The following is a 26,723-nucleotide window of genomic DNA, read 5'->3' as shown; positions in this document are numbered from 1 at the left end:
CTTCAATAACTTCCATATTGACTATTTCCATCTTTCTTCCTCCATTCACGTACACTCTATATTTTATGGTTCTACGATTGAACCACTCGCTCCGCTTTGCTGGAGGTGACAGCTCGACTTCGCCGTTTTCCTCCTCCTTCATAAAATTCTGGAAGCCTGGTAGTTTAGCCAGGTCCACCTCTTTTTCTATCGACTTCCTCATTATTCCTGCGTAGGTACTTTCCAGCTTCCTGTCCATTTTTGCCACTGCTTCTTCCAACTCCTCCTCAGATGTTGACAATTCCAGCAAACTTTCAAATAAATTCCTCCCGGCCATCTCACCAGTTAGGGAGAGGCGGCTCATAATCTCCTCAGACCGAAAACGGTCGCCCAAACAGAAACAGTGCAACGCGCAGAACCAGTGTGACGCGAAACCGCATCAACCGAAGTTCAAAACTCCACAACAACAACACTTTTTGTTCTTTTTCACCGAATTCTACGAGCCGAGAAAAACACAACCGACGTCAAACGTTAGGGAACTAACTCCATATTTCTTTATTATGATTATACAATCGTTACATAGAAGGACAAATACAGGACATACATGCAAGAAACAGTTAGGAGGTTCGATTAAAAATTTTCCATAACATTTGGATTATTCATTATAAAAATTCGTCTGTAAATTGTCCTTTACATGACCAATAGAATATTATAACATTACATAGACTTTCGATCTTACCGAAGTTTTAAACCCCGGCAATTTATAAGGCCCCGCAGCTTTTGTTTCCTCTCCTCCCTCCATAGTTAAGCTGGGTTTCTGACACCCACCTTTTTTTCCACTTCCTTCCATCTTTTCTCATACACACCCCGTGGTAAGATCCTCTTTTCCAGCCCCATTTTGCTCTTCAGATGATATCTGAAGTAAGTGAGCAAGCCGGGGCCCGAGACAAAGGATCCTATCGCGACTCCTTCCATTCTTGTTCGCCACATGCATTCTTTTACTACTGCAACCGTGCAGTGAAAACATGCCTCACCTTCCTTCGAGAGTCCAGTTGGCGGTATCATCTTAATCATAGACTCAGCCGACAGCTGTACTCGTCCCACATGCGATAACACGTGTTCTGCGTAACTTATCAAGTCGGACAACTTCCGACAGTGTACAAAAGCGTGCTGGACGGTTTCATCGTCCAACTCGCACCTTGGACACGTCGGTGGCACTGAAATTCCGTGCCGCGATAACTTCTCGCGAACAGGTAAAGCATTCCTATAGCACTGCCAGGCCAGGGATTTTTGGAAATTATCCAAATACCCCGTCCTGAAAGTCTTTTTAAACAGGTTGGTAAGCTGGTCTTCGTCAAACCCCAGAGCCCCTCCTAGGACGTCGTCGTTCTTTGCCTCTACCAGCCTTCTATAAAATACCGAGGTGGTATTTCCGCAGCCGGCCTTGCCCGCCTTGTGGATCAGCGTGAGTGCCTGTCGGCACTCCTTTTGCCATAAAGTCAGTTTCCATCTTTTGATGCGACCGGGTTTAAAATTGACTAAGGAGGCCGGTCTCGGGAAAAATTCCCCTGCCAGCGGACTCCACACCTTATCACCCTCCAGGTGGTGCCAGGGATGCTTCAGCCTCAACGCATGTCTGCGCATCATCAACCAAGACATTCCTAACCCACCCTTTAACGGTTCCTGGCAGCAAACGGAGCACCTCACAAGTGGCTTTCCTCCCTTCCACAAAAAGCGGAAAAGGATTATGTTCTTATGTAGTGGTTCAATATAGTATGTGATGGGGTATTATCTGATAGTTGATTAATGATTTAGATGTATTTCTCCATATATACTCTCTCTTTTACTCTTACTCTTTTACTTGTTTCAGTCATTTGACTGCGGCCATGCTGGAGCACCACCTTTAATCGATCAACTCGACACCGGGACTTATTCTTTTGTAAGCCCAGTACTTATTCTATCGGTCTCTTTTGCTGAACCGCTAAGTAACGGGGACATAAACACACCAGCATCGGTTGTCAAGCAATGCTAGGGGGACAAACACAGACACACAAACACACACACACATATATATACATATATACGACGGGCTTCTTTCAGTTTCCGTCTACCAAATCCACTCACAAGGCATTGGTCGGCCCAAGGCTATAGTAGAAGACACTTGCCCAAGGTGCCACGCAGTGGGACTGAACCCGGAACCATGTGGTTGGTAAACAAGCTACTTACCACACAGCCACTCCTGCACCTATATATATACTCTTTTATTCTTTTACTTGTTTCAGTCATTTGACTGCGGTGATGCTGGAGCACCACCTTTAGTCGAGCAAATCGACCCCGGGACTTATTTTTTGTAAGCTCAGCACTTATTATATCGGTCTATTTTGCCGAACCGCTAATTAACAGGGACGTAAACACACCAGCATCGGTTGTCAAGCAATGCTAAGGGGACAAACACACATACATATATACGACAGGCTTCTTTCAGTTTCCATCTACCAAATCCACTCACAAAGTTGTTGATCTGTAAAACTTGAAGGATCGATTTTATTTTTCTTGAAGAGATGTCGGAAGAATTATGAAAATCATCATATGACTGTGACATCTGCAAAGAATCATTCTTAGCAGAAAGTAAATTCAATCTACACTAACAAATTCATGCAGGAGAAGCACCATATCACTGTGATATCTGTGGTAAATCATTCTCTGCTGGCAGTAGCCTAACTACACACAAACGTATTCATACAGGGGAGAAACCATATCACTGTGATATCTGTGGTAAATCATTCTCTCGTGCTCATAGCTTAGCTATTCACAAGCGTATTCATACAGGGGACAAACTATATCATTGTGATATCTGCGGTAAATCATTCTCTGGTGGCTGTAACTTAACTCGACACAAACGTATTCATACAGGAGACAAGCCATATCCCTGTGATATTTGTGGTAAATCATTCTCTGCTGGCAGTACCTTAACCAACCACAAGCGTATTCATACAGGGGAGAAACCTTATCACTGTGATATCTGTGGTAAATCATTCTCTGTTAGCAGTAACTTGACTGCACACAAATGTATTCACACAGGAGAGGAACCATATCGCTGTGAAATGTGTGGTAAATCATTCTCACAAAAACATCACTCAATTAAACACAAGTGTATTCGTTATGAAGTTGATCCATAACACAGTGACATTGGTTGTATAACATTCCTTCTGAAGGACAAGTTTGTATCTCATAAAACCCTCTACACAAGATAGAAACTATATGAATTTGAAATGATCCATTAACGAATCAAAAGAGCATTGACAGAGGAAGGAAAACATATCACTGTGATAGCAGTGCTTAATCATTCTATCAAAATGGAGAATTCTACACTGTCATATTAATATGAAAGATAAAACCATACCCTAAGACATTTGTGCTAAATCAATCTATGAAAATGAACAATTATTAAAACGTAACTGCATTCATACAGAAGAGGAACCATATCACTACAATGATGATGATAATCATCATTTAAAATTCACTTTTCCATGCTTCAATGGATCAGATGGAATTCATTGATGGAGATTTTCCTGAGCTGGGTACCCTTTCTTGCCACCAATCCTCACCTGTTTCCAAGCAAGGAAATATTTTCCCTGGTGAGACATAATTTACGCAGAGGACTGGAAATGAAGAACTGCACAAGTATGCCAGTCATGATGGCCATTTACGGACATCACATAATATCTGGACAAGGGTACACTCACTTGTGCATACACACACACACTCACACACTTGTATATATGTATATATGAAGAATTTCTTATAGGAGATATTTTACATGTTTTCTCTTTGTCTAAAAGTTTGTAATTCCTATTAGGTAATGAAACACATGTAATGCTGAATAAATACTATCAAACTGTTTTCCAGTCTCCTTATGTGATATGTAATTACTCTGCAAAAAATATTATCCAAACCTCAGACAAAAATAATATTTATGTATATATATAATAACCAGCTTGTTTGTACAGCTGTTATGCTTTCATTAGATTAGTGGAATAAATGGGGTGGGGACAGAAGTGGAGAAAAGGGAGGGAAAAATAGAGTAATGTGATCTTATAATAATTCTGCTTCTCATTCTGTTACTCAGCTCGTCAGTAACACTTTCATGTTATTAGAGAAAAGGGGGTAGAGAGAGAAAAGATGATAAGACAAAGAGTGGGGCAAATAGAGAAAGAAAGAAAAGGGAGAGACAAAAGACTAAGAAAGAAGCAAGTATGACATGTGATAGGGGGAATGTAATAGTTATTTTATGGTTAAAAAACCTAGCCGAAGGTCGTGATATAGAGAAGAGTTAGAAATATAATCTTAGCAGAGGGGTGATGTTCTGATGTTGATATTAAAGAAAGGCAGAGAGAGAGAGAGAGAGATGGTGGTGGTGTGTTGATAGTGAAAAAGAATTTCGTTTTTTTATAGAGACCATCACTCAACACTTGCACTTCTGTGCAATTTATCGCCTTCTCACTTAAGAGATCGATATTTGTTTCTAAGGATTAATTTAGCCTAAACTATGGATTCACAAGAAACACAGTTGCAAGCTGCCTGAGAAAAGATGTACAGATCTAGAGCATGGAACACTAAGAAGATATAATAAAAAAGAGGAAAAAGATGGCACCGATGGTGTTGTGAGGAATTGGATGTAGACGGATGCCAAGTATATTCAAAGAAAGCTAAAACTATGAATGCTATAAAAATGCAAATCATCCTCTCTTTCTTAAATAGGTCCTCTTAATTTCTTTAATTCTGTAGAATTTACATGGGTCCCACTAGTAATTAATAAGAAACTAAAGTGGCGAACTGGCAGGGTCGTTAGCACATTGGGGAAAATGCTTAGCTGTGGTTCTTCTGACATGACATTTGTATTTAAATTCTGCCTAGGTGGACTTTGTCGTTCGTCCTTTTGGGGGTTGATGGAAATAATCACCGATTGAGCACTGGAATCGACATATTCAACTTAACACACACACACACACACACACACCCGTGGAATTGCTGGCCTTGTGCCAAAATTTGAAAACAGTACAAACTTTAATGTCGACTCCTTGCTCTCGCCTGTGATAATGCCAGAAGTACGTTGGCTTGCTTCAGTAGGTTCTGTTGAACCTTGGTGTGTGGCCAACTGAGGAATTCTATCAAAGCCTTTCTCCAGGGCAACAAGTGCCAAGTATAATGGTTTATTCACAACTAAATACTTGTATTGCAGTTGTAAGTAGGCAGACCTATACACACACACACATATATTACATTAAAAATGAACTTGAATCTTGCTTCCAATGTTACATAGCCAAAATGGCACATAATGGGGAAAATACTAAGAATTAAGACTTTCCTGAAATGTGAATACAAACGGAATAAAACAAGTTTCGCGTGAATTGGACAACTGCTTCATGAGATATTAGGAGTTTTGGTGGGTATAAATAGCCAAAACAGTGCATATTGGGAAAATACACCAAAAATAACTTAACCCTGAAAAAGAAGAATTTCTAGCCTTTTGGTTAGACACATTATGACTAACTTGCCAACAAAAAAAGTTGTTTTTACGGGAAATGTTTCTATTTTTGCTTTTTTGTATCTATTTTTTAGCTTTCTTTAAACAGACAATTTTATTATTTTCAATTGAATACCATTACGAAAATTTTTTTAGCATATTTAAAAAATATTTTAAAGTGAAAATGGCTTTAGAAATACCGTAAATATTTCATAAAAGACCTGTTCATAACCTCACTGTGAAATAAATTCTTTCCATAGGTGTTTTTCAAGTGCATTCAATGTATCTCACCTCCAAAGATTTGGTTGCTATTTCTAGCATGCCCTGTTACCATACAACAGCTATTTACGATAAAGGACTCAAAATAGCTGTTATGTGGTAGAAGGTCATGCAAGATATAGCGGCCGAATCTTTCCTTTTCTGAGGAAAGGAGCCCTTTTATGCGTGATTTCAAGGTCACATACATTGAAAGCATGTAAAATAACCCAGAAAAAAAAAAAGCTCTGTTGGTTGGAAACTCCAAGGTCCCCCATCACCCCTCCCCCTTTCTTTTCCAGAAGAATGTGGCGGGTGGTTGTTGAATGCGTTGTTGAATGCACTCAAAAAAGCCTGTGGAAAAAATTATTTCACACCAAAGTACGGCTCCTTTATGAAAAACAAGGACGGGTCATTCAAAGCTTTCTATCCCCAGTAAAGAACCAGATCATCCTCGCAATTTCGGCTGATTAATCTTGAGATTGCTCCAATCTGGCCAGCCCCAAGGAAAACCTAAGCTAAGAGCATTAGATTCCTCGGAAGAAAGCATGGAATGTATACGAAAACAAGGATGGAAAAACAGACAATGTTACACAAATATAAATACAAAATACAATAAAAATATTAATAATAATAGGACATAACAACAGGTGACTTTCGACTGGGGACGAATTGAATTCAGCTGGTGTGTGTGGAAATGAATCCTTACGGCAGAGATATAGAACTTTCACAAACACGGAAGAATATCGATGTTGCACTGACCGTGGTCAGACGCAAAAAGAGGGCTAGCAGTCTGGCCTATCGGTCACGTGGGAAGAAAAGAGAGAGAGTTGTAGATTTGTTCGACAACAAGCGGTGCTCCAGCATGGCCACAGTCGAATGACTGAGACAAAAGTAAAATTACCGTGTGAAGAATACAGATTCACAAATATTTGACAACACGTGTTGCCATGCTCAAAATGATAGCTTCCAAACCCTGTTTTGTGAATGAGTAAACATAATCGAACTTTAAGCCATTGTAACTTAAAAACAACTTTTGGATCTTTTCGGTTTGAACGGCAGTTTTTTCTAGTGGTGTCATATGAAATTGTTACCCATAATTATGTTTTAGGGTTAGGGTTTGGGAAAAGGGTATCTTTTTTCTTTACAAATGTAAATAAACCCAATCTGTTTCTTAAACGAGGGACATATTCATACGGCACAGAATGTTTTCACCTCAATAGACATCATTCATTGGTTGAAATTGCAGAAATTGAAGGGAAAATACAACAAATATCTTACAAACTATAGAATTTTCTTAATAAAGCCAAGAGAAAAAGATGTTTTATAAACACATTCTCCCAGTATACGAAGTTTAAAAGTGTTTGGTTATGTGGAAATTATTTTAAAAAACTGCCGTTCGAACCGAAAGGATCCCAACTTTCTGTGGAAGAAGCAAATTAACTGATGAAATTCTGCATGGAAAATTATATGAATACCTCAAATATTAAAATTATCAGATCTTTTCGGTTTGAATGGCTGTTTTTTAACATAATTTCTAGGTAACTAAAAAATTTTAAACTTCGTATATTGGTAGAATGTGTTTATAAAACATGTTTTTCTCTTGGCTTTATTGAGAAAATTCTATACTTTGTAAGATATTTGTTGTTTTTTCTTCAATTTCTGCAATTTCAACCAATCAATGACATCTATTGAGGTGAAAGAAAACATTCTGCGCCGTATGAATATGTCCCTCGTTTAAGAAACAGATTGGGTTTATTTACATTTGTGAAGAAAAAAAGATACCATTCCCCCCAACCCATAACCCTAAAACAGATTTAAATGCAATAGATCGATACTAGGGTCATAATTATGGGTGACAATTTCATATGACACCGCTAGAAAAACTGCTGTTCAAACTGAAAAGATCCTGGCTTGTTACTATGGAAACAAGCACCTATACATCTGTGGCTTTCAAATGGTTAAATTACCCAAGATTGCAAACTATAAAAAGAATTTCATGTCAATGATTGCCTTACAAAACTATACCAATACTCCAAATATGGAATCAATAGAAACAAAAAAGGAAAAAATTGAAAAGTGGCAGCGACCTCCAAAATAACATTTTTATCCATAAAATAACTATTACATTCCCCCCTACCACGTGCCATGCATGCTTCATCCTCAATCAATTCTCTCTCTTTCGGCTCCACTCTTTGCCTTATCCTCTTTCCTCTCTCCCTCTTTTTCACTGATCACATGAAAGCATTACTGATGGGTTCAGTAACATATTGACAGGCAGAATTACTAGAAGAAAGATCAGCGAGATGGCAGAATCGTTAGCACGCCAGGCGAAATGCTTAGTGGTATTTCATCTGCTGTTACGTTCTGAGTTCAAATTCTGCCGAGGTTGACTTTGCCTTTCAACCTTTCAGGGTTGATAAATTAAGTACCAGTTACACACTGGGGTTGATAGAATCGACTTAATCTGTTTGTCCTTGTTTGGCCCCTTGTGGGTAGTAAAGAAATAAGTATATCGACTTTGCCTTTCATCCTTTCGGGGTCGATTAAATAAGTACCAGTTACACACTGAGGTCGATATAATCGAATTAATCCGTCTGTCTGTCCTTGTTTGTCCCCTTGTGAATAATAAAGAAACAAGAATTACTATAAGAAAGATCCCCTCTCTCTGCGTCTTCCCTCCCTCCCACTCTTACTCCAACTAATGAAAGTATATCAGTTGAACAAAGAAGCTGGTTATTACATACTCTTTATCTCTTTCACTTGTTTCAGTCATTTGACTGCGGCCATGCTGGAGCACCACCTTTAGTCGAGCAAATCGACCCCAGGACTTATTCTTTGTAAGGCTGGTACTTATTCTATCAGTTACAGAGATGTTAACACACTAGCATCGGTTGTCAAGTGATGTTGGGGGGACAAACACAGATACACAAACACACACACACACATATATATACATATATACAACGGGCTTCTTTCAGTTTCCGCCTACCAAATCCACTCATAAGGCTTTGATCGGCCCGAGACTATAGTAGAAGACACTTGCCCAAGGTGCCATGCAGTGGGACTGAACCCGGAACCATATGGTTGGTGAGCAAGCTACATACCACACAGCCACTCCCATGCCTATATATATATAATGTGTGTGTGTGTGTATATTATTTTTGTATGTGGTATGGATAATATTTTTTGCAGAGTAATTACATAACACATAAGGACAATGGAGAAGAGTTTGATATTTATTGAGCATTACATGTGTTTCATATCCTAATAGGAATTATAAACTTTTACACGTAGAGAAAACATGTAAGATATTTCCTATAAGAAATTCTTCAGACATACATATGTATGTATGTACCCTTGTCCAGATATTATGTGATGTTCATAAATGGCCATCATGACCGTCATACTTGTGCAGTTGTTCATTTCCAGTCCTCTGCGTAAAATATGTCTCACCAGGGAAAATATTTCCTTGCTTGGAAACAGGTGAGGATTGGTCACAAGAAAGGCATCCAGCTGGAGAAAATCTCCATCAATGAATTCCATCTGATCCACAGAAGCATGGAAAAGTGAATGTTAAATGATGAGGACCATCATCATCGTGGTTCGTCTTCTGTATGAATGCATTTACATTTCAATAATTGATCCGTTTTCATAGAATGATTTAGCATGAATAGCTTAGGTTACAGTTATATCTTCCATATTAATATGACTGTGTATAATTCTCCATTTTGATAGAATGATTAAGCACTGATATCACAGTGATATGATTTCCCTCCTTTGCCCTTCTGAGGAAATGTTATACAACAAATATCACTGTGTTATGAATCCACTTCATAAGGAAAGAACTGTTTAAATCAGCAAGGACCTACCATAGATATAACTGTGAACATGTTTTTATCCAGTATGAATGAATATGTGTATAGTTAAGCGACTGTTTTCAGGGAATGTCTTACCACCGATATCATAGTAATATGGTTTTGGTTTCTCCACTGCAAAACTACTGCCAACACAGAATGATCAACCACATATCATAGTGTGGCCGTTGCCAGCCTCGTCTGGCACCTGTGTCGGTGGCACGTAAAAAGCACCCACTACACTCACTGAGTGGTTGGCGTTAGGAAGGGCATCCAGCTGTAGAAACACTGCCAGATCAGACTGGAGCCTGGTGCAGCCTACTGGCTTCCCAGACCCCAGTTGAACCATCCAACCCATGCTAGCATGGAAAGCGGACACTAAACGATGATGATGATCACAATGATTTGGTTTCTCCTCTGTATGAACCCTTCTTTGATAGAATAATTTGCAATTGATATCATGGGGAGGTTTTCTCCACTGCATGAATACGCTTGTGTCTAGTTAGGCAACTACTAACAGAGAATGATTTATCACAGGTGTCACAGTGATATGGCTTCTCTCCTGTATGGATATGTTTATGACGAGTTAAGCTACTGCCAATAGAGAATGATTCACCACAGATATCGCAGGGATAAGGTTTCTCTCCTGTATGGATACGTTTGTGTTGAGTTAAGTGACTGTCATGACAGAATGATTTACCACAGATATCACAGGGATATCGTTTCTCCCCTGTATGAACCTGTTTGTGAGTAGCTAAGCTACCTCTTCGACTGAATGATTTATCACAGTGATATGGTTTCTCCCCTGTATGAATACGTCTATGTCGATAATGATTTACTACAGATATTACAGTGATATGGTTTCTCCCCTGTATGAATAAGTTTGTGTTGAGTTAAACTATTCCTATCAGACAATGATTTACCACATACATCACAGGGATATGGTTTCTCTCCTGTATGAATTTGTTTGTGTTGATTGAATTTACTTTCTTCTAAGAATGACTCTTTGCAGATGTCAGTCATATGATGATTTTCTTAATTCTTCAGACATCTCTTCAAGAAAAATAAAACTGAACCTTCAAGTTGTACAGATCAACAACTTATCAAAAATATTTCTTTTCTCACCAAAATTTATGGATATTTTTCTTCTTTTTGCTTTTATAGTTTATTCCAAACAAATATCACTTCTCTTATATTTCTTCTAAATGTGATCATTGCCAATATTTAAAAATGTTGCAAATACTCTTTGTAAATCCATCAAAGTATATTTAAAAGAGAAAATTATCTCTTGCACATTTCAGACACAGAAGTAAAGAAATGCTTTCTCTCTCTGAGGAAATATTTTACTGTAACTCAGCAATGTTTTATAGAAGCAGGATTATACGTTTGTAGAATATCTTTGCAGAGTCTTTCAAACATGATACATATTGATGATTCTTTAAAAGCAAAAAATACTTTTTAGCCAATTTCGTGTGATTTTCTGAAAGAATACGAAAATAATATAAGACATAAACCATGTTTAAAAGGTAGATATTCGAAAGTGCAAATATACATTAAAATTTTACCATGAATGGTAATCTAATGTTTTAGTCACCTCGGAGACTCTTCATCGATAATCTATCAGCTTTTACTTTTGTTGATCTTTTCTGATTCTTAGCATGACTCAAGATAATGCTTCCTCTCAATTCGGTTTTGTGTTTCCTAATTATAAAAATGTGAAACCACATTCAAAACCATTCTCAGTGACTTTTTGATTATTATTATTATAATGTCTGTATATTTTAATGGTCATAAAAATGTTTATGTTGCTTCAAGCATGGAAAATTAAATTATTGGTGACTGATTTGAGTAATCTAAATTTCACAAGGCGATAGTTTTTAAACAATAGTGATCATTTTATACGTCGTGTCGATATTTTTTTTATATCTTCACTACTAATTTTCGAGTAAAAGATTAAATAAACGGGTTTTTATATTTATTTTTGGTCAAATTAGGTAGTTTCTAGTGTTTCAATTCAAAGCCTTTTCATTTCGTCTGTATACGATATACAAATTCCATCGTAAGTATTAAAATAACAGCCTTACTTTCATATAATTTCGTCTTTCTTTGGTGAGATTCTTTCTTTTCACTTATTCAACACATGGAAACAAAGAGATGGATGTAATATGATACTTAATACAATAGAAATGTCTTTATAATACTTACATAGTAATTAATATAAAGAGAGAGTCAACGAGTCAGAGTGGACAACGACAGCTTCAAGAGAATTTCTTCCTTTTTCCAACGAATGTTACTTCATATTTTGCAGGTCAATGTAATAAAAAATGCCGTATCTGCTTCTTTAGACTTTTAATTACCAATCATTTGATTGGGGTCTCTCTTAAATATCAGGTATGTGTGGCTTATCCGGTATTCCTTGACGAAATCTGTCCAGACACCGTTTAAAGTTGATGGGATCCTTTTCCTCTTTGATCTCTTTCGGGACAATGTTAAACAGGGCAGGGCCTGTTGAGGAAAAGAAATTCTGTTGCAGTGTACCTATATGCTGTGATCCTGAATTGGGCAGGGGACGTATGGCCCGTGGTCGCAGCCTTTTATGAACCTTGAAACTAATGTTCAGGGCGGTATATTCTCCACATCATACAAATGATGTACCGCTTGCGGCGGGGCTGGAGAGGGAAGAGTTTCAAGGCTTTAAGGCGGTCCCAATAATCGAGAGCAGTTATGCCTTCAATTTGTTTAGTGAGTGTCCTCTGGGGCGATTCAATCCCCGAGATATTTTGTTTTGTATGGGGTGACCACAGTGGGCAGCAGTATTCGAGGTGGCCATACAAAGGAGAAAAGTGGTATGATGACACCTAGTTCTCTGGACTGGAAGGTTCTTTGATAATTTTTGAAATGGTCGTGGCATTTCCTCGGGTGAGAGCGAAGACATTGGAATAGTTTCCAAATATTGGCACAAGGCCAGCAATTCCAAAGGAAGTGTTGAATTGATTATCTCTACTCCAGTGCTCAAAAGGGGCTTATTTTCATCAAACCCATCTCTGGATGTAGGACAAAGTCCACTTTGGAAGAATTTAAATGCATAAATGTCAGAAGAATCTAGCTAAGCATTTTTCCCGATGTGCTAACGATCCTGCCAGTTTGCCACCTTAGTTTATTATTAATTAAAAAAATTAAGAGGACCTATTTAAGAAACAGAGGTTCATTTGCATTCTTATAGCATTCATAACTTTAGCTTTGTTAAATATACTTGGCATCCGTAATAATTGCACCAAAGCGCAAGTGTTGAGTGACGGTCTCTATAAAAAAAAGAAATTCCTTTTCGCAATCAACCCACCACTATCATCATCATCACTATAAGTTTCAGGAACAAGACTTGTTTCATTTCAGGTCTTTTGATTATATCAACTTTTAACTATACGAAACCCTATCTGCCTCAACCGTCCATCTCTTTCTATTTCCTTCTCTTTAACCTCACTCTCACAAATAATGTATCCTAAACATATCTCTTTCTCTTTATTTTTCCCTTCAGCTAACCTGTTAACCAAATAATAAGTATTCCTTCTTCACCACACCACATATCATTAACACTTTTCCCTCCCACATTTCCTCTCATTCTTCACCTCTACCTTCAGCTGACCACATGATGCTCTTAAACTAGTGGGACCCGTGAATATTTCATGAAATTAATAGCAAACCTATTCGGTTATTTCTGAAAACTTTATCTAAAACCTCGAAAGTGTAGCCTGTGTTGTGTCTGTATCAAAAGATACTCACCCATCTATTATTCATTGAAAAGAGAAGGAAATTGGAATATAATAATGACTCAATGCAATTCATATAGCTTATATATTTTATGCACAATTTTATAGACTTAATACACAGCACTCATAAAATAAATATTCACTCTTATTTTTCCATTTTGACCATAAACAGATAAAATTACATTTTGAAACTGAAATGGTCAAATTTTTCATCTAGAAAACAAAAATTGTATAGTAAAATATAGGAGTCACAATTTCATGTGAGTAAAAAATTAAAGGAACATGGCAGACACTGAAAACCACATCATTGGTAACTTATAAGCCAAGGTGATGGGTCAGAGCCAATACACATTTCAATTTGTAGGTGATACAAAAATTTATTTCAATGAAAAGACAAAACCGTTTTCACCACCACATCTATCTGTGTGTGTGTTATTTTTGTGGGAGGTTTGGATAATATTTTTTGCAAGGTAATTACAAAGCACATAAGGAGACTGGAGAAAAGTTTGATAGTATTTATTCAGCATTACATGTGTTTCATTTCCTAATAGGAATTACAAACTTTTACACGTAGAGAAAACATTTAAGATATTTCCTATAAGAAATTCTTGAGACATACATATGTGTGTGTGTGTGTGTGTTCCTTTGCCTAGATACCACGTGATGCTTATAAATGACCGTCATACTTGTGCAGTTGTTCATTTCCAGTCTTCTGTGTAAAATATGTCTCACCAGGGAAAATATTTCCTTGCTTGGAAACAGGTGAGGATTGGTCACAAGAAAGGTACCCAGATGTAGAAAATCTCCATCAATGAATTGCATCTGATCCACAGAAGCATGAATAGGAGAATGTTAAATGATGAGGATCATCATCATTGTGGTTCCTCTTCTGTATGAATGCATTTACATTTCAATAATTGATCATTTTCATAGATTGATTTAGCATGAATAGCTTAGGTTACAGTTATATCTTTCATATTAATAGGACTGTGTACAAACAATTCACCATTTTGAAAGAATGATTCAGGTTTAACATCACAGTGATATGTTTCCTTCCTCTGTCAATGCTCTTTTGATTCAATAATGGATGATTTCAAATGAAAGATTTACTAGATATATCACATTCATAACATCGTTTCAATCATGTGTAGAGATTTTCCTGAGGTACAAGCTTGTCCTTCTGAGGGAATGTTATACAACAAATGTCACTGTGCTATGGATCCTTTGCACCTGTGTTTAATTAAATGATGTTTTTGTCAGAATGATTTACTGCAGATACCACAATGATATTGTTTTACACCAGGATGGATAAATTTGTGTGTAGTCAAGATACCCTTTTCAGAGAATGATTTACCACAGATATCACAGCGATATGGTTACTCACCTGTATGAATACGTTTGTGTGTAGCTAAGTTACCTGCCTGACTGAATGATTTGCCACAGATATCACAGTGATATGGTTTCTCACCTGTATGAATATGTTTGTGATTAGTTAAGTTACTCTTTCCAGTGAAAGATTTACCACAGATATCACAGGGATATGGTTTCTCCCCTGTATGGATACGTTTGTGTTTAGTTAAGCTACTGCTAAGAGAGAATGATTCACCACAGATATCACAGGGACATGGTTACTCCCCTGTATGAACCTGTTTGTGTTTAGTTAAGCTACTGCTTTGAGAGAATGATTCACCACAGATACTACAGTCATATGGTTTCTCTCCTGTATGAACCCGCTTGTGTTGAGTTAAGCTACTGCTTTGAGAGAATGATCCACCACAGATATCACAGTGATATGGTTTCTCTCCTGTATGGATTAGTTTGTGTTGAGTTAAGCCACTCTTTTCAATGAAAGATTTACCACATAAATCACAGTGATATGGTTTCTCTCCTGTATGGATACGTTTATGACGAGTTAAACTACTGCCAACAGAGAATGATTCACCACAGATATCGCAGGGATAAGGTTTCTCTCCTGTATGAGTACGTATGTGTTCAATTAAGTGACTGTAATTAGAGTATGATTTACCACAGATACTACAGTGATATGGCTTCTCCCCTGTATGGATACGTTTGTGCTTAGTTAAGCTACTCTTTTCAGTAAAAGATTTACCACAGATATCACAGTGATAAGGTTTCTTCCCTGTATGAATACGTTTGTGTTCAGTTAAGCTACTGCTAGCAGAGAAGGATTCACCACAGATATCACAGGGATAAGGTCTTTCTCCTGTATGAGTACGTATGTATCGTGTTAACTGACTGCTACTTGAGAATGATTTACCACAGATATCACAGTGATATGGTTTCTCTCCTGTATGGATACGTTTGTGACGAGCAAAGCTACTCCTGTCAGACAATGATTTACCACAGATATCACAGTGATATCGTTGTTCCCTTGCATGAATTTGTTTGTGTTGATTGAATTTACTTTCTTCTAAGAATGACTCTTTGCAGATGTCACAGTCATATGATGATTTTCCTAATTCTTCAGACATCTCTTCAAGAAAAATAAAATCGATCCTTCAAGTTGTACAGATCAACAACTTTTCAAAAATATTTATCCTCTCACCAAAATTTATGGATATTTTTCTTCTTTTTGTTTTTATAGTTTATTCCAAACAAATATCACTTCTCTTATATTTCTTCTAAATGTGATCAATGCCAATATTTAAAAATGTCGCAAATACTCTTTGGAAATCTATCAAAGTATATTTAAAAGAGAAAATTATCTCTTGCACATTTCAGACACAGAAGTAAAGAAATGCTTTCTCTCTCAGAGGAAATATTTTACTGTAACTCAGCAATGTTTTATAGAAGCAGGATAATACGTTTGTAGAATATCTTTGCAGAGTCTTTCAAACATGATACATATTGATGATTCTTTAAAAGTAAAAAATACTTTTTAGCCAATTTCATATGATTTTCTGAAAGAATACAAAAATAATATAAGACATCAGGTATGTTTAAAAGGCAGATATTCAAAAGTGCAAATTTACGATATTTCTGTTTTCATAAATTGTAGAAGTCATCTTTAGAATCGAAGGGCCTTAGAGTCAACCTAGCTAAAACCAAAGTCCTAATAAGTAGGAAGGTAAACAAGTCACAAACGCCTTCAGGTAGATGGCCTTGCTCGATCTGTAGGAAAGGCGTAGGTAGAAACTCTATAAGATGCACCAAGTGTTAGCTATGGACACATAAGCGGTGCAGCAACGTCAAGGGAAGGCTAACTTGGAAGATAGTTTTTGTATGTGGCAGATGCTCAGGAGCAATAAACACTGAAAATGCGCAGAGAGCAACTTCTGCCACATTCCAGGGAGAAAAACTAGAAATAATTGATAGCTTCCGTTACCTAGGTGACCAAGTCAGTAGCAGGGGCGGGTGTGTTGAAAGTGTAACTGCTAGAGTAAGAATAGCTTGGACAAAGTTCAGAGAACTCTTACCTCTGCTAGGGACAAAAGGCCTCTCGCTCAGAGTAAAAGGCACACTGTATGATGCTTGTGTACGAACAGTCATGTTACATGGCAGTGAAACATGGGCTGTGACTGCTGAGAATATGCGTAAGCTCGCAAGAAATGAAGCCAGTATGCTCCGATGGATGTGTAATGTCAGTGTTCATACTCGACAGAGTGTAAGTACCTTGAGAGAGAAGCTGGACCTAAGAAGCATCAGTTGCGGTGTGCAAGAGAGACGTTTGTGCTGGTATGGCCATGTGGTGAGAATGGATGAAGATAGTTGTGTGAAAAAGTGCCACACCCTAGCTGTTGAGGGAACCAGAGGAAGAGGCAGACCCAGGCAAACCTGGGATGAGGTGGTGAAGCACGACCTTCGAACTTTAGGTCTCACCGAGGAAACGACTAGAGACCGAGACCTTTGGAAGTATGCTGTGCGTGAGAAGACCCGGCAGGACAAGTGAGACCATCACCCATGGCCTCAGTCCACTTATGCATACCTTTCCTTCTTGGGACACAAAACCCTACTTGTGAAAACCTGTTGAGGCAGGAGAAAATCAAAAAATCAAAAATCAAAATCGATCAACATGAATGGAAACTAGCTGTGATACCAGTGCTGGTGGCACATAAGAGAACCATCCGAACGTGGCCGTTGCCAGTGCCGCCCTGATTGGCTTCCATGCCGGTGGCACGTAAAAAGCACCATCCGACCGCAGCCGTTTGCCAGCCTCGTCTGGCACGTAAAAAGCACCCACTACACTCATGGAGTGGTTGGCGTTAGGAAGGGCATCCAGCCGTAGAAACATTGCCAGATCAGACTGGACCTGGTGCAGCCTTCTGGCTTCCCAGACCCCAGTTGCACCGTCCAACCCATGCCAGCATGGAAAGCGGACGCTAAACGATGATGATGATCCTTTATCTGAACTATTATATTTATCCCATCTATTTTCAAGAGGTTTGTATCAGGGAGTAGACACATGTATTATAACATCTCCTGGACATTAATTCTGTCCTAGACACACACACATATCAATATACATGTCAATGACACTAGATATCTGATGTTTTCATCTGAAGGGGGTTTTCTCCATTGTCTGAGTATGCTTGGGTCTAGTTAGGCAACTACTAACAGAGAATGATTCACCAATGATGTCACAGTGATATGGCCTCTTCCCTCTATGAACTCTTGTGTGAGTAGTGAAGTTACGTATTCGATAGAATGACTTACGACAGATATTACAGTGATATGGTTTCTCCTCCAAATTAGTACGTTTGTGAACACACACACCACCACACTCCAGACCAATTCTGACCCCCCCCCCCGCAATATGCAATGGAAAACATGGTAGAAACCTTTTCTATTTTAAAATGAATTGAATCTTTTCACAGGAAAAGTGTGTGATTTAAAGGAGATTTGGCTGTTGTTTCTAGCACTTCCCAATACCACCCTCCTTGTTTTTCAATATTTCCCGCCATAAACACATTTACGCTATTAAAAAAAATTAACGAAAAATTTGAAAATCTATGATTTTTTTTTAAAACCCTACAATCACCTCTCGATTATTTTTGTTTATAATTCTAAAATGTTGGAGAGCCTGAGACGATTATTGCTGGGATTTATCTAGAGTGATTTTAATAAAAGAAAAACGAGTGTTGTCTTGCACGTACTAGAAACAACAGCCAAATCTCCCTTAAATCACACACTTTTCCCTCGTCCCTTACCAAAAACTTTGTAATCGTAATGTACTCAGTTCCGTGATAATAAATCTAATGTTTTAGTCACTTTGGAGACTCTTCATCGATAATCTATCAGCTTTTACTTTTGTTGATCTTTTCTCTGATTCTTAGCATTTATTATGTTCTTTTTTAACGACATAATGACTCAATTAAGATAATGCTTCCTCTTAATTCGGTTTTGTATTTCCTAATTATTAAAACGTGAAACCACACTTAAAACCATTCTCAGTGACATTTTGATTATTATTATTATAATGTCTATATATTTTAATGGACATAAAAATGTTTATAATGCTTCAAGCATGGAAAATTAAATTATTGGTGACTGATTTGAGTAAACTAAATTTCACAAGGCGATAGTTTTTAAACAATAGTGATCAGCCTTCGTTTTATATGTCGTGTCGATATTTTTTATATCTTCACTACTAATGTTCGAGTAAAAGATTATATAAACGGGTTTTTATATTTATTTTTGGTCAAATTAGGTACTTTCTAGTGTTTCAATTCAAAGCCCTTTCATTTCGTCTGTATACTGCCTTTTCGTTTCAGTAATTTAAGCGCACATTCATACTTTTATACATTCCCCATCTTTTCTTACAATCGTAATTTATCCGCATTTAACTAAATTGTCAAAAGGAGGAATTTTATCTAAACGAGGTATTAATCTGACATTAAGAAATATAGGAAATAACGGCGATCCGGAAGGCGTAACCACAAATGCGATGAAATATCGAAAAGAGAAGGGATAATACAATGAAAGTATTAAAAGAACAGCCTTACTTTAATATAATTTCGTCTTTGTTTATTGAGATTCTTTCTTTTAACTTATTCAACACATGGAAACAAACAGATGTACGTAATATGACACTTAATACAATAGAAATGTCTTTATAATACTTACATAGTAATTGATATAAAGAGAGAGTCAACGAGTCAGAGCGGACACTGACAGCTTCAAGAGAATTTCTTCCCTTTTCCAACGAACGTTACTTCATATTTTTCAGGTCCACATAATCATAAATGCCGTATCTGTTTGTTTAGACATTTAATTACCAATCATTTGTATATATTTGATTGGATTTTCTCTTAAATATCAGTTGTCAAGTGGAACTGATCAAACAATCAAGGTGCGCGAGAAACAGGAGGAAGAAGCAAAATTAGAAGAGTTGACAAGGGGAACTAACTCTTTTCTTGAAATATTAACGGCTTTACTGATATATATTTGAGTAACAGTATAACCCGGCGTTGCTCGGTATTAAATTCGGATCATTAAGTGATGAAGTGATTTATTTCAAACCAAAATAAGTGACAATGACATCACATTCGAGCGAAATCTGCTGAAATTGGCAAAAGTTTGGCTGAAAGTGGGATCGCAGGCAATTTGAATGGGAAATACCATAAGGAATCAGTTTATCGATTATTTCCACTCATCGTTTTCTTTTTATTTTTGAGAACTTAAAGCATTCAAAGATCCCACGAGTCCTAAGTAGTGCTGGCATCGAGTTTGAGCAAAATATGTCGAAATTGTTAAAAGTTATGGTTGAAAATGGGGTGTAGCCAATTTTAGCAGAAATCCTATAAGGAATTAGTTTATCAATTATTTATCCTCATTGAATGGAAAACCCCAAATCGATGCCTGCTACCAATGGCGTTTGGCCTTGGGATTTGTTGATGGACACGGTGAAGCTTGGTCTGACCAGCAACTGCAATCTGCAGAACTTGACCGGCATGTCTGACCGTGGGGGATAAAGCTGCATCCTTGAAATGAAAACATTTTCACCCCTCCTGCACCCTGTTACAATGGTGGCCTCAATCAAGTGGGGCGTCAGGGACTTGATTACTAAGCGGATCCTGTTGCACTGTTTAGGCGGAAGTAAGTTTCTGATTAGCCTAATTGGGCATCCAACCCTTAGCCTAAGGACGTGAGGTGGAAACCCTGCTGGCTCCAATGAGTTTAGAAACTCGATAGGGTAAATGACAATGTCTTAGTGGTCAGTCGTCTGGTCAATCAATTTGTAGATGTACTCCTCACCCAGAATTCATCATATGAGCTGGTCATTGATAGCACTGACACCTACGTTTTGTGGGGCCAGGATGGTTCTTTCACTGAGCCAATTGATGTCTGCATAATTACTTTCCAGATTGGGGAACACTGTTTCCAAAAGACCGAAAGGGTTGTTCACGGAGTTGCATAGTTCATAGACTGATATGTTGCCCCTATCATTCCTAGGGACCTTGCCTTCTCCAAGGGCTAAAATTTCTTCAGCAAATGCTGCAGACATTCTATCCCCAAGCAAGTGTGCATGCATGTTTGTGATTAGGCTTAAGGTCTTAACCTGGGGCCACAACATAGATGACTTAAGGCATGCGTGCACTTCATCAGCCCTGCTCCCTTTAGGAAAGACAGGAAGGATTTGCACACTTCTATCTGAGTCTTTTCTTCCTCTTCCCACCTCATTCCCAACCTTATCCTCTTTTCTTTCTCCCAGTTTTTCTCTAATAGCTGAAAGTGTTATTGACAGGCTAAGTAACATAATGACATGCAGAATTATTATAAGATCACCTTTCTCTACTTCTTCTTCACTCCTCCATCCCTCTCATGCCTACTCTACATAACAAAAGTATACAAGTTGGAGAGAGAGAAGCTGGTTATACATATATAAATATATATATATATATATATATATATATATATAGGGAGAGTTTACGAAAAAAAACAAACAGTTGTATTAGTATAACGCTCAGGAATTGAAAAAGTCTTTTACGTTTCGAGCCTTCGCTCTTCTACAGAAAGGGACACAGAAAAAAAAACGAGGATATATACACATATTATTTTTGCATTAGGTTTGGTTATTTTTTGCAGAGAAATTAAATATCACATAAGGAGACCAGATAAAAGTTTGATATCATTTATTCAGCATTACATGTGTTTCATTTCCTAATAGGAATCACAAACTTTTAGATGAAGAGAAAACATGTAAAATATTTCCTATAAGAATTTCTCCAGACATGCATATGTGTGTGTGTACCCTTGTCCAGATGTGATGTTTGTAAATGACCATCATACAAATGCAGTTGGTCATTTCCAGTCTTCTGTGTGGAATACGTCTCACCATGGAAAACGTTTCCTTGCTTGGAAACATATGTGGATTGGCAACAGGAAAGGTACCCGGGTGAAGAAAATCTCCATCAATGAAGTCCATGTGATAGACAGAAGCATGAATAACTGAAATTTAAATGGTGATGATTATCATCATCATAGTGATATGGTTCCTCTTCTGTATGAATGCATTTACATTTCAATAATTGATCCATTTTCATAGATTATATCTTTCATATTAATAGGACTGTGTACAAACAATTCACCATTTTGAAAGAATGATTCAGATTTAACATCACAGTGATATGTTTTCCTTCCTCTGTCAATGCTCTTTTGATTCAATAATGGATGATTTCATGTCAAAGATTTACTATAGATGTCACATTCATATAGTTTCTATATTCTGTGGATGTCTTTATGACATACGTCCTTTGTCCTTCTGAGGAAATGTTGTACAACAAATATCACTGTGTTATGGACCCACTTCATAAGGAAAGACTTCTGTTTAAATCAGAAATGATTTTGTGTAAATGATTTGCCACAGATATCACTGTGAATTGATTTTTCTTGAGTGTGAATGCATTTGTGGATAGTTAAGTGACTGTTTCCAGAGAACGTCTTACCATAGCTATCACAGGGGTATGGTTTCTACCCTGTATGAACACGTTTGTGTTGAGTTAAGCCAATGTTCTGAGAGAATGATTTTCCACAGATATCACAGGAATATGGCTTCTCTCCTGTATGAACCCATTTGTGAGTAGTTAAGCTACCGCTATGAGAGAATGATTTACCACAGATATCACAGCAATATGGTTTCTCTCCTGTATGGATACGTATGTGTGGTGTTAAGCTACAGCTTTGAGAGAATGATTTACCACAGATATTACAGGTATATGGTTTCTCTCCTGTATGAACACGTTTGTGATTCGTTAAGCTGCTGCTTTGAGAGAATGATTTACCACAGATATCACAGTGATATGGTTTCTCCCTTGTATGAATACGTTTGTGTTGAGTGAAGCTACTGCCATCAGAGAATGATTTACCACAGATATCACAGTGATATCGTTTCTCTCCTGTATGAATACGTTTATGTATAGTTAAGGTATAGTCATTAGAGAATGATTTACCACAGATATCACAGTGATAAGGTTTTTCCCCTGTATGAATACGTTTATGTATAGTTAAGTTACTGTCATTAGAGAATGATTTGCCACAGATATCACAGTGATATGGTTTGTCCCCTGTATGAATACGTATGTGAATAGCTAAGCTATGTGCACGAGAGAATGATTTACCACAGACATTACAGTGATATGGTTTCTCCCCGGTATGAATACGTTTGTGTTGATTCAATTTACTTTCTTCTAAGAATGTCTCTTTGCAGATGTCACAGTCATATGATGATTTTCTTAATTCTTCCGACATCTCTCCAAGAAAAATAAAATCGATCCTTCAAGTTGTACAGATCAACAACTTTTCAAAAATAGTTCTCCTCTCACCAAAATATATGGATATTTTGCTTCTTTTTGCTTTAATAGTTTATTCCAAACAAATATCACTTCTCTTATATTTCTTCTAAACGTAATCAATGCCAATATTTAAAAATGACGCAAATACTCTTTGGAAATCTATTAAAGTATATTTAAAAGAGAAAATTATCTCTTGCACATTTCAGACACAGAAGTAAAGAAATGCTTTCTCTCTCAGAGGAAATATTTTACTGTAATTCAGCAATGTTTTATAGAAGCAGGATTATACGTTTGTAGAATATCTTTGCAGAGTCTTTCAAACATGATACATATTGATGATTCTTTAAAAGTAAAAAATACTTTTTAGCCAATTCCATGGGATTTTCTGAAAGAATACAAAAATAATATAAGACATCAAGTATGTTTAAAAGGCAGATATTCAAAAGAGCAAATTTACATTTCAGATTTCATAAATTGTAGAAGTAATTCTTTATCTGAACTAATAAACTTATCCAATTTCTGCATTACCAAAATGTTTATATCATAGAGGAGACACATCTATTATAATACCAACTCCTGGAATATAAAGTCTGTCATAGGCACACTTCCACACACACACCAATATACAAATAAATGACTCTAGATTTCTGATGTTTTCATTGCAGTCTTGTATCTTTGTTTGCTAAAACAGACATCGCTCTTTCTCTACCTTCATCATCATCGTTTAACATCTGCATTTCACGCTGGCATGGTTTGTGAGGTTTGACTGAGGATTGGCAAGCCATGAGGCTGAACAAAGTTTCAATCTTATCAGGCAAGATTTCTACAGCTGGATGCTGTTTGAGCGTGTAGCGGTGGCCTTTTATGTGCCACAGAGCCAGTCAGGTAGCATTGGCATCGACCATGCTTGAAAGGAACTTTGTATGTGCCACCGGCATGGGTGCAAGTCAGGCAGCACTAGCATCAATCATGCTCGAATGGTACTTTTTACATGCTACCTGCATGGGAGCCATATATACAAATACATATATATATATACGGTTAGCTCAACGTTAATATTTAGGTGAGCATAAAAGATGAATAAATGTCAGTAAATAATATTGATGTCTCACTAACAGCATCAAAATCATTAGTGTGGAAATTTTAATGTAGGAAAAATTATTGGTTGATGTGGAGAATGAAAGCCAGATTCCTCAAAAGAGTTTGGCGCGTCCTGAAGAAGGCAATGTGCTGTTGAAATGGCCGCCACGTTCACCTGAGCTGACACCTTGCCATTTCTTTCTCAGGGAGGGCCTAGTCTATGTCTCCCCTCTTCCTGCAAGCCCAGAGGAACTTAAGCAGAAGAATTATTACCATACTGGTCGTGAGATGTGCGAAAAATAACACCTAAATAGCTCATAAATCACAGTTGATTTTTTCTTTTTTTGGTTGCATGACCGAACGTATTCTCGTACGCAAAAATTTCTGAAAATTCCCCCAAATAAAAATATGTGACGAGGGATTATATTAGGTGCTTAAAGCAGCACTCCACACACACAAAAATTAAATAAATTATAAAAACATTAATTCTAACTTTTAATGATGTAGAAAAACCACCAGAAATAAAGACTTCCTATGTTTCAAATAAAATCCGTTGCATTTTCTCTCGATACGATATTTGCTTTTCGTTTCAGTATTTCAAGTGCACACTCGTATTTTTATACATTCCCCATTTCATACTAAATACATCGTAACTTCCCCGCATTTAACGAAATTGTCGAATTTACACGTTAGAAAGAAAGATAAATGTTATCTAAACAAAGGATTGATCCGACGTTTTTACAAATAATTTAGAAAATAACCAAAAGTGCAATGAAATGTCTAAAAGAAAACGACAACACAATGAAAGTATTAAAATTACAGCCTTTCGTATAATTTCGTCTTAGTGAGATTTTTTTTTCTTTCAACTTTCTCAACACATCGAAACAAATAAATGTACATAATACGACACATATATAATAGAAATGTTTAAATAAATACTTACATAGTAATAGATATGGAGAGAAAGAGTGAAGGAGGAAGATGTGAGAACTGGAGTCAGAGTGGACAACGACAGCTTCAACAGAATTTCTAGATTTCTACAACAAACGTTAATTAATATTTTTCAGGTCCACATAATCGTAAATGCTGTATCTGTTTGTTTAGACAGTTAATTACCAATCATTTGTATATATTTGATTGGATTTTCTCTTAAATATCAGTTGTCAAGTGGAACTGATCAAACAATCAAGGTGCGTGAGAAACAACAAGAAATACGCTTAATGAGGAAGAGTTTTTACAATGAACAAAGGGAACTAACTCCAATTTCTTTATTATGATTATACAATCGTTACATAGAAGGACAAATACAGGACATACATGCAAAAAACAGTTAAGAGGTTCGATTAAAAATTTTCCATAACATTTGGATTATTCATTATAAAAATTCGTCTGTAAATTGTCCTTTACATGACCAATAGAATATTATAACATTACATAAACTTTCGATCTTACCGAGGTAAGCAATTTATAAGGCCCCGCAGCTTTTGTTTCCTCTCCTCCCTCCATAGTTAAGCTGGGTTTCTGACACCCACCTTTTTTTCCACTTCCTTCCATCTTTTCTCATACACATCCCGTGGTAAGATCCTCTTTTCCAGCCCCATTTTGCTCTTCAGATGATATCTGAAGTAAGTGAGCAAGCCGGGGCCCGAGACAAAGGATCCTATCGCGACTCCTTCCATTCTTGTACGCCACATGCATTCTTTTACTACTGCAACCGTGCAGTGAAAACATGCCTCACTTTCCTTCGAGAGTCCAGTTGGCGGTATCATCTTAATCATAGACTCAGCCGACAGCTGTACTCGTCCCACATGCGATAACACGTGTTCTGCGTAACTTATCAAGTCTGACAACTTCCGACAGTGTACAAAAGCGTGCTGGACGGTTTCATCGTCCAACTCGCACCTTGGACACGTCGGTGGCACTGAAATTCCGTGCCGCGATAACTTCTCGCGAACAGGTAAAGCATTCCTATAGCACTGCCAGGCCAGGGATCTTTGGAAATTATCCAAATACCCCGTCCTGAAAGTCTTTTTAAACAGGTTGGTAAGCTGGTCTTCGTCAAACCCCAGAGCCCCTGGTATTTCCGCAGCCGGCCTTGCCCGCCTTGTGGATCAGCGTGAGTGCCCGTCGGCACTCCTTTTGCCATAAAGTCAGTTTCCATCTTTTTATGCGACCGGGTTTAAAATTCACTAAGGAGGCCGGTCTCGGGAAAAATTCCCCTGCCAGCGGACTCCACACCTTATCACCCTCCAGGTGGTGCCAGGGATGCTTCAGCCTCAACGCATATCTGCGCATCATCAACCAAGGCATTCCTAACCCACCCTTTAACGGTTCCTGGCAGCAAACGGAGCGCCTCACAAGTGGCTTTCCTCCCTTCCACAAAAAGCGGAAAATGATTCGCTCCAACTTGCTAAGCCATGAATCGGGGCAAGGGACAACGATCAAGCGGTAAGTGATTACAGATGCAATGAACATCTGTACCACCTCCGCCCTTCCTTTCAAGGAC

General features: G+C 37.6%; 2 protein-coding genes across 2 annotated transcripts in view; both read right to left on the bottom strand.

The window, feature by feature from the left end:
- LOC115225710 (zinc finger protein 98-like) overlaps nucleotides 1-19,738 on the bottom strand; it is a gene marked incomplete at its 3' end in the record, with an annotated part of 34,158 nt that extends 14,420 nt beyond the window's left edge. The window contains exon 1 of the mRNA XM_036514495.1: nucleotides 19,470-19,738. The remainder of the gene's footprint in view (nucleotides 1-19,469) is intronic.
- A 1,731-nt stretch (nucleotides 19,739-21,469) lies between these two features.
- LOC115225717 (zinc finger protein 679-like) lies at nucleotides 21,470-22,688 on the bottom strand (the record flags this gene model as incomplete). The annotated part of the gene is made up of 1 exon (XM_029796639.2): nucleotides 21,470-22,688. A coding segment is annotated over one exon (372 nt), but the record flags the coding sequence as incomplete, so codon positions are not given.
- Nucleotides 22,689-26,723: the final 4,035 nt, after the last annotated feature.

Source organism: Octopus sinensis, linkage group LG28 (genome assembly GCF_006345805.1).
Source record: "Octopus sinensis linkage group LG28, ASM634580v1, whole genome shotgun sequence".
Lineage (NCBI taxonomy): Eukaryota > Metazoa > Mollusca > Cephalopoda > Octopoda > Octopodidae > Octopus > Octopus sinensis.
The sequence above is the reverse complement of the archived record's forward strand: the minus strand, read 5'-3'. Positions and strand labels throughout refer to the sequence as shown.